This window comes from Girardinichthys multiradiatus, chromosome 18, assembly GCF_021462225.1.
Source record: "Girardinichthys multiradiatus isolate DD_20200921_A chromosome 18, DD_fGirMul_XY1, whole genome shotgun sequence".
Classification (NCBI taxonomy): Eukaryota; Metazoa; Chordata; class Actinopteri; order Cyprinodontiformes; family Goodeidae; genus Girardinichthys; species Girardinichthys multiradiatus.
Window position 1 is genome coordinate 15,196,863 of NC_061810.1, and position 12,379 is coordinate 15,209,241.

At 36.1% G+C, this 12,379-nt stretch overlaps 2 protein-coding genes across 2 annotated transcripts in view; one reads left to right on the top strand and one right to left on the bottom strand.

The window, feature by feature from the left end:
- The window catches only part of LOC124883499 (beta-galactosidase-1-like protein 2), a 56,237-nt gene extending 51,674 nt beyond the window's left edge, over positions 1-4,563 (bottom strand). The window contains exon 1 of the mRNA XM_047390608.1: positions 4,150-4,563. Within this exon, the coding sequence (XP_047246564.1) occupies positions 4,150-4,253 (104 nt within the window). The 5' untranslated portion in view covers positions 4,254-4,563. The remainder of the gene's footprint in view (positions 1-4,149) is intronic.
- A 148-nt stretch (positions 4,564-4,711) lies between these two features.
- Positions 4,712-12,281, top strand: LOC124884262 (beta-galactosidase-1-like protein 2). The gene is made up of 19 exons (XM_047392087.1): positions 4,712-5,277; positions 5,418-5,603; positions 6,402-6,470; positions 6,566-6,661; positions 6,784-6,892; positions 6,975-7,067; positions 7,161-7,242; positions 7,338-7,402; positions 7,994-8,078; positions 9,166-9,303; positions 9,396-9,467; positions 9,626-9,732; positions 9,984-10,130; positions 10,227-10,298; positions 10,603-10,681; positions 10,969-11,056; positions 11,240-11,354; positions 11,578-11,694; positions 11,797-12,281. The coding sequence occupies exons 2-19, from the start codon at positions 5,440-5,442 to the stop codon at positions 11,905-11,907; spliced, it is 1,809 nt and encodes a 602-aa protein (XP_047248043.1). The 5' UTR covers positions 4,712-5,277; positions 5,418-5,439; the 3' UTR covers positions 11,908-12,281.
- Positions 12,282-12,379: the final 98 nt, after the last annotated feature.

A 12,379-nucleotide genomic window follows, 5' to 3' on the forward strand; every position in this document is an offset into this window, starting at 1 on the left:
TCTACCAGATGGAACTGTTTGATTTGAGTTAGGTCTTTCTTGTTAAATCTTTATTGTATGGTTTAAACTATCATGAAGATTTATTAAAAACAATTTCACCTTTAGAATGAAATGACATTCAAGACTTGTGGTTTGCATTTTTTATTCAAGCAGATAAACTTTGACAACTACAAGGGAATTATTTCTTTTGTCAACATTTCCAATGTACACTGGAAGTTCCTGGTAAATACCTATTGATTGCATTACCATTATTCAGGCAAAGCAAATCAATTGCTTTTTTTTAGTAATTTTTTGTTTCCATGGGTACAGCATATAAATGCAGCAGATGGGGTTGTGTCTTTTTTGGACCCTTCAAAACGTTCAAAAGAGCAAGAAGAGTCAGACCTTGCAGCCCAAAGATTCCAGTAAAGATAAACATATTGTCACATATCTGTACAGCAATTAATGGGCTTAGTGTTTTATCTGGTGGCATCTTTGTGGCATTAAATTTGTCTCTCGTTGGGACTGCTGGCTTGTGGTGGTTTAACATGTCTGTCCAAGGGTTGCTTCGAGTGTGGCTGTGGCTTATTTCGGAATGCTTCCCCTGTCTGGGTTTCACCCTTACTCAGTGATATTGTTGGAGAACTACAGTAAGCTTTTTTTTCCATTTTCATGCAAACTTGAATAACAAAGCAGAGACACACAAAACATGTAGCCATCACAGCATGCACAATACCAGTTTCCACAAACAAAAAGGCAATGCACTGGTTCAATTGTTGTTGTTTAAAAGTTGGAGGGGTCACAGTACAACAATCTTTCCTGATTGTAAAAATACTTTGGCTTCAACATGAGCAGAGCTGTTTCAGCACGTCTGCTTCTGGAATAAAAGATAAATGATCACACTCTGAATAGCTGCAATAAACAAGTGATCACACAGGACAGAATCTATCTAAGCAAGTCAACTGAATGAATCCAACTGTCAGTGACTAATTTTTAAGCTACTGTAACTAATAATCAAAGTACACTTCCAAATGTGGCAAGCTTTATCTGTGATAAAACAAGAAGATGAGTTTCTAATATAAACTGCATGGACCCTCTCTAATCCTGTGTCCCACCCTCCTTTCAGCAAAGTCTGTCTTTTACAATTCTCAAGAAAATTATCACTTCACAAAATCTAAGTGTGTCCATTTTTAAATCAGTTAATACAAACACAGCAGTTCTATGAAAGTGAATGATGTCAAGTCATTTTAGTCCTCTCACACAATTGCTGTGTCACACAGTACATTTCATTGATACATTTCTTTAATAGGACCTGTAGCTAGTAAATTTGTTTCAAAATTATTGTCAGGTCTTTGGCTTAGTAATATTATATGTACATTGAATAGTGAACCCAGAGTTTAAAAAGCAAATGCAATTTTAAGTAAAGACCATATTACCAACAGTATCTTATCTGTTATAAACCTGGCATAGATGAAATTGGTTACTTTCACATTTCATAACAATTTAAATCTCAGCTGTGTGAACAATATCCTCCCTCCAACTGAGAGTATTTATTGTCAATTGTCACCAATAACATTAATATATCAAAAAGTAACATTTGTTATTGAACAAATTTGGAGGTTTTCATTTTTAATACAAAGTTGAACAAGCACACCATTCCATTGTCACAAAATTTCATATTCATTTCTAATCATTTGGATTATTAGGCTTAGTCATCCAGGCAAAGAATTAATAAATATTTGTAGAAAATATTAAGTATTGCATCATTTTCTTGAAAATTGTAAGGTAAATGATGGTGGTGTTTGGGCGTGGTGGCTAAACTTGAAATTCACACTTATACATTATTTTATAATAAAATTATTATTATTTTATTGTTTGTAGAGAGTTTTTCAAAATACGAAGGGCATCCCTCAATAGGACTGACTGGGTGGATGTGAAACTGACAGGAGTTGTTGTCAGCCACCCAGTTCAATAGGAGGGAAGTAGCTGTGTAGTGATTGTCATAGAGGTCCTCTTAACACATTAAGGTGTACATAACTTTTTGGGACACACTTAATACTAATTTTCATTGCCTTGTTGTTCATGACAGATGATCATTATAAAGAATTCTTATTTTAGACCAAGGAATTAGGTAGATTCTGTACTCATTAGATGAAATAACATTTCTTACAAATGGCAATGGCAGTCATGGAGGCATTTCCAGACAAGCCCAGAATGTCGTTTTCAACAACCAAACCAGATATTGTAAAGGACCGTATTTCATTTGCACTGCAAGTTCTTGAATCATCAGGTAATTAGTTCATTTTCAGTTTTTCCGTGTGCAATATTCATTTATTTATGTAGAAAAATAATATACACTTTAATTTAAGCTTTTGACATGGACAACAACATGCTATGTGCTCAGCATCCAAACCACCAATGCCGGGACCAGCTGTCATTGACTGGGTGAGTGTTGTAGAACCCATAGTATTTTTGGAGTGATATATAATAAAGGTTTATTTATCATGAACATAAAAGTGAAACACCATCGATAGACGATTTATAACATTTGAATCACATACATGTATTCATCAATCAAGTTTTTAAATAGCCTATAATTCTGTGCAGGATTGCAGGGAGGCTGGTGCCAACCTCAAGCAAAGATCTGTGTTAGAGAGTGGGTACACCTATAAAATGACCAAAAGGAAACTTGCAATGAATATTAACATGACATAATATAGATATTGCTGACTGATTTAACATTTGTGTGGGATATTTACAGATTCAGTGTGACTCATGGATTCGGTGGTACCATTTACAATGCATGAACCTGGATCCTGCAGAGGTGCCAGAAAGGGCGAAAACAGTGTGGGACTGCCCGTTGTGTCACTAACAAAAGTGTTCATTGTTTTCAGGTTTTGAAGTTGTTGGTTAGTTAGATTTAGATCACTTTTTGTTTTGATACCTGTTGTTCTGTTTTTATTAATAAATTTCATTTTATCTTAAATAAAATGTTTGCAAATTTGTTTATTATTAGAAGCCATGTTCAATAGAAAACATGTATAAAGAATGATGTTACTTGCCTTTAACCCTGGACATCAAATATACTTATTATTTTTACAAAAATGATAAGTATTCAGTATATGCATTCTGTAAATGCTGTAAATGGGACAAAAGCATATACTGGTTGAGCATTAGTAGATACTTTGACCCATAATTTTTCCAAAAATGTCCAGTAAAATTATGAAATATTTATTCTGGTTATAGTATAGATGAGCCTTTAATATAATGTGAAAAGAGAGTGTCGTCATCTGTCATGATTTTGGAGAATTAAATTGCTGAAAGTGACACAGAGTGGTTGAGCATTTTTAAGGTACTTTGATAGTAAAAATATTACTTTTTTTTTTACATAAAACACGTATGTGAAAGTTGTAAATATGTCATTAATATAAATGTTTTGAAGGCTACTTTTGTTTTCTTCTTATTTTCTCAATCCGGTCTGCACTTCGGTAAAGTTAAGAATATTTCTCCGTCATGTTTTTCTGGTGTTGCAATCTCCAGACGGTCCCTGCGCATTTGAGGAGCAGCGAGCTCTGCCTAGAGGCCAGTTCATGTCCCCCAGCTCGTTTTGAGGAAAATACGATTGTAGCTCGCTGTCTGCCTTCCTGTGGTTGCAGAGATGTGTCCGTTTTGTAGGAGCAATGTCCCGCTGATGAGTTATTGATCCGGAAAAACCGAATCTGGGAATATCTTTCTAACTTTACCGAAGTCCTTGTTGCTCTACTACCGTAATGCACCGTGTATGCGTATGACCGCGTATTTCTGACAGTCGGCTCACTTGACCGCAGTATTGTTTTCACGTGGTACTGCTGAAATCTGATTGAAACTCTGCCTTTTTATTAAAATGCTTTAAACATAATAAAATCAGACTGTTGGAAAACAAATTTGACACAATCTCAATCTACACCTCCTAAGAGACAGTCTTTGTAGAACTGGTAATTATGCCCCTTTGTAATTCCGTACCTTCCAGTGTTGGTAATTTTGTACCACACCAGTTCACATGTAACTAGGATTCTATGTAGATCCCAGTTACACCACGCACATGGCCATGACTCTAGGCAGTGGGCGTAGTTCTGCCGCACTTTCATGCATGCCTTCAAATGTAAACTTAAACGCTTTAGATGCTCTTACCTTGTAAACTGATAAGCAATAATTACCACAGCAGCGATGCAAAGCAGGAGAAAATATCGTTGCTTTAAAGACTGACGAACACATAGAACCGGCGAGTTTTCCATGGACCAATAAGACTGTTGTTTCCTGCGTGTTTGCAGTGTCAGCGGGGCCGAGCACTTATCTGAACAATCCAGTCCTCTTCAGAAAACAGCCCACTGACAAACACGTTTCACACAACATCATATTGCGCTGCGCGTAACGCCGTTACTCTTTGAAACTGCCGTAAATGTAAAATTAAGCAAACGCGAAACGCTAGGATTTCTTATCACCGAGTGGTGATAAAACACGGCGTAATACCTTTGTTATTTATTAACCTACACGAAAGTTGGCTTAAAAGAAGAGTTCTATTCCACTTTGCCCGAACAACCAATGCAACGCATACTGGCTCACGTCAACGGTGTTAAGGGACCGTCACAGAACTACGAAGATGCTGATGAAACGAATAAAAACAACCATTGGTTTGGTTAAAAAACAACAACACTAAAAACACCATTTGACATTAAATTATTTTCACAGCTAAAGTTATGAAACTGTTTTGGAAGTATATTATGTAACTTATGCATGATGACGTAATTTCACACACCATGTTTGGAGGGGGAAAAAAACTGTTCTACACATCACCCTAAAAACATGATACCAAAAGTGAAATTTGCAGGTGGGAACATCATGGTGTGGGCTGTCTTATAGCATAGGCTACTGGCAGGACAACAGAATGCAAAGCTAAACAATGCACATTTATAAGACAATGCAGGTTGCAAATACAAATGTATAAGAGCATACATGTTTGACAACCGCAGCCATATACATGGTTTGATTACTTAAGACATAATAATATTAGTGTTTTCTTTTCTGTAAACTACATCTTCATTACTGTGTACACTTGAATAATGCTATACACGTCTGACAGAGAGAAAGAGAGAGAGAGAGCATTATGACACTGTTGTTCACCAACAACAATAGCTAGCCTTATCCACAGTGTTTGAGGCCTCCCAGCACCATTTCACCTTCAGATGCTTTCTGATCAGCCTCACAGTGGTTTTGATGCAATCTGGACTTTCTCCAAAATTTCACCACAGCTCAAGCTTGGTAAGGCTATCCATACTACAATACATATTCATAGAAGTAACATTATTTCTTTGATGTGATACACTTTTTAAACGCACGTGTACAGTGTTGCATTTGATCATAGCTTATAGGACCTGGTTTTTCTGGTTTTGTTTTATAAGATTTCATAATTAGGGAAGGACAATGAACAGTTTGGAGGGCTTGAGGGCAGACTCCTCTCAGTTCACTCTGAGGGGGGAACCCTTCCACATCCTAGGAGGCTCCATCCATTACTTCCGCGTGCCCAGACCGTACTGGAAGGACCGGCTGCTGAAGATGAAAGCCTGTGGTCTCAATACTCTTACAACGTGTGTATGCCTGTAAACATTGACCAAAATGGTTTAAATGTCTTCAAATACTCTTTTCTCTACATAAGCTGATAACATTCAGCACTGATCGGATGTTTATATACAGATCCATTCAATAAATTCAAAATAAAAAAGTATATTTATTTCAGTAAGTGAAACTCATGCAGATTAACTGTTCACTGATGTTTTTAAGTCTTTTATTTTTAGAACTTATTAATTAAAAAAAGCATTTTTAATACAGAAATGTGGGCTTAATGAAACGTATGTTAAATACCTGCTTAGGGGTGTTATTTTTAAAAGATACTTTTAATTTAATAAGCGAGCCTCATCTGAATGCATATTCTAATTTATTGAAAATGATTGTAAACACTCATCAAATTGAAATGAGAAGGTAGTGACCAAGACAGAAAGACCTGCTTCAAAATCACAACCTAACTTAAATGAACGCTACTATTTCTAACAAAGAGAGTGGTCACAACTTGTGATATTACTGGAAGTATTCATATGTTTGATCCCATATGCACAGTTTTAAACCTGTGTGGATCAGAAAAAACACATAATAAATTCCAACTTATGTACCGAACTCTTGTTTTCAGAAATCATTGTATTTTGTATACCCCTTTGACGCTATAAAAGTGACTGGTTCAAATAAACCATTTATAGCCCAAGATTAATAACACTAATGTTTAGTTATTTTAACTTCTGACTGGCACTGTAGCCTAAATCATTTTTTTTAACCTACTGTACCGTGTTCTCACTTAACACTGGTGAAACCCTTCCTTTTGGTCTGTTTTTCAGATATGTGCCATGGAACCTGCATGAACCTGAGAAAGGAGCATTTAACTTTCAAGATCACCTAGATCTCAGGAAAGGCTCTGCATAATCATGTTATTTTACTTGAATACAGAAACAGACTTTCTGAGTTATTAGTTTTGAACAGAACATTTCTGTGTCTCTTTCAGGGCCTACGTCAGCTTAGCAGCAGAGATAGGTTTCTGGGTGATTCTACGGCCTGGACCTTACATCTGTGCTGAATGGGACTTGGGTGGCTTGCCTAGGTGATGACATCTGACTGCTACCTTAAAACTAAGCTTATTTTTGTGTATTATTTTTGTATTTTTCTATTGTATTTGGCATATTGATGTTTAAGTAATACTGCTTTGCTTTGGGGATTTTCCAGCTGGTTATTACAAGATAAAGGCATGCAGTTGCGGACAACTTACCCTGGATTTGTAAATGCTGTCAACTTGTACTTTGACAAACTTGTCTCAGTTGTGCAACCTCTGATGGTAACTACACATCCCTGTTTTTTATGGCTTTCATATCAAAACAATAGTTGGACATTTCACTAAAACAAAATGTATTTTTTAGTTTGAAAGCGGAGGACCAATCATTGCTCTCCAACTGGAGAACGAGTATGGATCATATGCTAAAGACGATGAGTATATGCCTTTCTTAAAGAATGTGAGTTAATTACAAGCTTTTTATTGGCAACAACCTTGTTTTTATTTTTTATTTTTTATTTTTTCTTCTTTTATCTACTTCCATACATTACAGTGTCTCCAATCCAGAGGGGTCAATGAGCTCCTTCTAACATCTGACAATTGGGAAGGCTTGAGTTACAGAAGCATAGAGGGAGGTAACAACATAACTTACTGTATGATGAAACATGCAGTAGCTCAGTTATTTTGTTCTTAATGTCATCTAAAATGTTTGTGAATTTGATCATTTCAGTTCTAAAAACATTAAATCTCCAGAGGCTGTCATTTGGAGCCATTCAGCACTTAGCATGCATGCAGGTAAATAGTGGCAATAGAAGATTTGATGTTTTCCTTGCAGTAATAACAGCATTTCCACATCTTATAAAGGTGAAATACAGACTTGGACAAATTTGCTGGCACTGCTGGTAAGAATTCAAAAACATCCTTAAAACAAGTTTCTCGCTCACAGAGCTTTAAAAATTTAATTTGAAAAAAATTAGTCATTGGGGAAAAGAATTACAAATTAAACGTAATCAGGCAGACTCTACTCAAACTTTGTGCTTTGTCCAGGATACATGGAGAATAGTCAAAGATCCCTCTCTTTATATGCCAGGTTTTGAAATATTATAGAAGATTAAGTGCTGTCGGCAAAAGTGTAATGTGGTATTGTTTTCCTAACCAAATAAATATAGTCAAATCAAAAGTTGGGATATATATCATTTTCAATGTGAACCAACCTTGCTGCAAAAAATCAGAATATATATATAAAGTTTTTTTTTACACATCTTTACCATGTGTGCTAACCAGTCTGTCTGTCTGTATGTTGGGAATCAAAGAATGACTCCATTGTATTGGTTAGCCATTTGTTAGATGAGATTTCTAATATTTTATAACACGTGTTCTTTTTAGCCCAAGAAACCTCTAATGGTGATGGAGTATTGGGCTGGATGGTTTGATGTCTGGGGGGAGGGTCATCATGTGTTCCATGCAGAAGGTACTAAAACTCTCTTTTTATTTCACATTCTTCTTGTTTACAGCATCCACTCTTCTTTTTGCACATGGGTAGCGTGTAAAATTCTTTAACTAAATTCTGAATAATAACAATTTAGAATTCTGAATGAGGACATTGAGAATCATAACAATGATTTTAAACTAGACAGTCATATAAGGGCTACATTAAAGTCTAGTTTTTGTCATTTGAGAAAAATAGCAAAAATAAAAGCTATCCTTTCAAGGCAATAGAATCCATGCTTTTATTTCATCACGATTGGATTACTGTAATTCCCTTTATCTCGGAGTCAGCCAGTCCTCGCTCATCTGCAGCTGGTGTAAAATGCTGCAGCACGTCTCTTTAACAGGAACACGTAAAAGGGAGCATATTACTCCGGTCCTGGCTTCTCTTCTTTGGCTCCCAGTGTATTTTAGAGTTCTTTTTGAAATCCTTCTGTTCATCTTTAAGTCTTAAATAACTTGGTCCCGCTTTTCTTGGTAGAGTTTCTCCATCGTTACACCCCCAATCTGTCCCTTAGGTCCACTGATCAGTTGTCCCTGCTGGTTACCAGCTCAAAGCAGAAGCTTAGAGACGGGGCCTCCTCTATTGGAGCCCCGAAGTTATGGAACGCTCTACACTTGCATATTCGACAGGCCTCTTCAATGCCCATTTTTAAAACTTGTTTAAAAACGTACTTTTACTAACTGGCTTTCAATCCAACTGAGATTTGATTTTACTTAATTTTGTGCTGGTATTGTTTTTTATCTGTTTTTGCATTGTTTTATTGTGTTTTGTAGCAAGTTCTTAATTTATTATTGTGTGCTTAGTTTTTCTATTTTATCTCTTGTTGTTATTTTATTGCTTTTGATGTTCAGCTCTTTGTTTCAGCTGTGGCTGGTGTTAAAGCGCTTTATAAATAAAGTTGGTGATGATGATGATGAACAATTCAACTTGATTACCTGATGATGCATTTAAAATACATGGATGTGCTGCTGCAATGATGCATACTAGTTGTTGCTTCTTGCATAATGTTATATTTTATCTGAACTTGTCAAGACCACAGTGAGTGACTTATGTGCTGCCCTAACAGACATGCTAGGTGTGGTGTCTGAAATTTTGGAGAGGGGAGTTTCCATTAACCTGTACATGTTTCACGGTGGGACCAACTTTGGCTTCATGAATGGAGCAATGGACTTTGGCACTTACAAACCTCAGGTCACAAGTTATGGTAGGGGGGAGGGGACTTTAGTGTGCAAAAATTCTATAAATTCCCCAACAAGCAATAAACATTTCATGCTGGTTTTGTGTTTTTTTTGGCAGATTACGATGCTCCACTCTCTGAAGCTGGAGATTACACTACCAAATATGAAGTTCTGAGGGATTTATTCAGCGGTACAACTGTAAGATCTTGAGCATCTCATTTAAACAACCATTCAAATTTCCTGGGAAGAAATAAACCCCTTGCCCTCAATTTCTTGTCCTTGTTATTCACAAAAGCTGAAGGAGGTATGATTAGTTTTAATGAAATGTTTTGCCTACATGTGTTCCAGCTGAGCCTCTTCCTGAAGTGCCTTCTCCTCAGGAGAGGAGAGCTTATGAGCCTGTGTTCACACAGCAGTACCTATCTCTGTGGGACAGCGTGCAGTTCACAGATAAGGTAAGCACCAAATGCTAAATTAATATATTGGTTTGCTGTTTTTTGTGGTATGTTAGCCCTAAAACTAACCATTAGTTATAAAGATTGGTGAAAAAATACCTATATTTAAAGAAAGCTAAATATGAGTGTAGTGAAATGTGTAATTCTCTACTGTAACAGTGTGATGTTGAATAGAAATTACCTAATTTGTGTGACTGTGACTGCAACCATCACATCACATATTGGTCATGCTTGACCATTTACCCATGCAGCCATGCAGGTCAGAGAGGCCAATAAATATGGAGAATCTTCCAGTCAACAACAACAATGGTCAGTCCTATGGTTATACACTGTATGAAACCGCCATCAGCAGTGGAGGAGCTCTAAACTCTGGCAACAACATCAGAGACAGAGCACTGGTGAGAACAGTGACCCATAGACAGAAATAATGTTTAGACGTAACGCAAACTGACGTTATATGAATTATAACCTGCATGTACCTTGATGTCATCCAGGTGTTCTTGGATAGACAATATGTAGGGTGTTTGGACTGCAAGACTCATGAAATCATGCTGCCTGAAGCCGAGGTATCATTTGTTCAAGTTTTTTGTGAACACAGGTGTAATTGTTACAGGCTCTTTAAACAGAAACATTATAGGTAGAGGTTGTAAACATTTGACACTGCTTGATACTATTTTAAACCTCATCAGTTTCCAGGATTAGATTTTGTTTGTCATTAAAGTTTTTTCTTGTAAACGTTTTTCAAGCATTTAAACTTTCTGGTTGTTCATATTGTTCACTTTTGTACCGAACTTGTTATATTTTACATTCATTTTCATTAAGATTCCTTGTCAGAACTCTCCAAATAACACTGATCTGCGGCCTTCACAGGGAAAGAGGACTTTGGCTGTACTTGTTGAAAACTGTGGAAGAGTTAATTATGGTAAAGCTCTCAATAACCAACGCAAAGGTATTCAAGCATCTTTTACTACACATCATGTGGTGCTTTATTGCTTTTCTATTATTAAATATTTAAAACCTTTTTAAGCAATTTGGGAAGCATTTTCACACCTAGTTTAATGTCATTTTTATGAGATATAAATTATTTTCACAGGAATCTAAAATCTGACCTTCTCATCTTTGGTGTCCCAGATAATCTACACCATTTTTTTAGTTCACACATCAGTTTGTCTTCATTCGGCTTTAGTGTTCGACTTAGTCTAATGACATGTTGCTGCCTTGTAATCTTGGTTACAGGTATTGTTGGAGACGTTGTGCTAAATCATACACCCCTAAGAGGATTCAACATATTCTGTTTAGATCTAAAGCCAAGCTTTATACAAAGGTTTGCTTTTTAAATTTGAATTTTTGTATTTGTTTGAATCTGTTTATGACTGTCCTTGTATAAAATATCCCAAACCTTAACTGTAAGATAACGTATACTTTATGTTTATAGTTCGTGTGCTGGATTAAGGATTTGGATCAATAGGAGCTCATACTCAACATTCCCTAATGTGTTTCTTTTTAGACTGTCAAGCTCAGGTCAGTGGAAAACCAACTTCCAGTCACTGCCTGTCCCAGGATTTTTCCAGGCCACACTCGTTGTGGATGGCCCTCCAAAAGACACATTCATCAAACTCCCTGTGAATATGGCAATTTATTAATTTGTGTGGTATTTTAATGGTATCAACAAGAATAAGAAAATCTACTCTTTACGATGAGATTTGTTTAATGGATCAATCCAATGCAAGATGGTCCCAAACAATTTGTTTAAGTTTTGTTCTAAAACATCTGAGATTTCCAAAACATTATTCTTGTTTGAATTTGGAAATGTTTGGAAAAAAAATAGCTTTTATTTTTTTAAAGGATTGGGGTAAAGGAGTTGTGTTTGTCAATGGCCAGAACCTAGGTCGTTACTGGTTCATCGGTCCCCAGCATTTCCTTTATCTCCCAGGACCTTTGCTCAGAAGTGGAGAGAATCAGGTACAATGTCCAAACTGTGTGTGTGTGTGTGTGTGTGTGTGGGGGGGGGTGTAATTTGGGTTTAAATTATATATAAAGTGTTTTTTTTCTGTTTTATTTCAGATCATTGTTTTCGAAGAAGAAAAAGTTGATGGCAAAATTCTGTTTTCTGAAAATCCTGATTATGGAAAGACTATCGATGTCTACAAACTTCCCTTTTGCAGTCTGCTCTAAGCATTGTACACATTGTTTTTGCACATTAGCCACACAAAGTTGCTACAAACTAAGGAATGATTTATTGGTACTAAAACTGAATGTGAATTATATAAACCAATTAGCACAGTAGTGTTGTTTGTAATTGCTCTTTGTAGCAGTTTAACTCCTTTAATTAGAGCTAAACGTTTTTACTACTGCTTAATTTTGTTTCATCAAATGCACTGCTTTGTAGAATTAAAGAGACTATCGAGTGGAGAATTTTCTTTTCTAACATGTACACAGACAATAAAATCACAACTTAATAATTAAGTGTGCAATTCTACTGCAGGATTTTTACTAATGCAAGGTTTATCAAAAGCCACTGAAGATAAAAATAAAAAACATTTCTGCTTTGTGTGGTTTTTTTTTTGCTTGATGACCTCACAAGATGCTCAAGAATCAAAGTGATCAGCTGACAGCAAGCATAAAGGTAGATGGGGAATGTTTAACA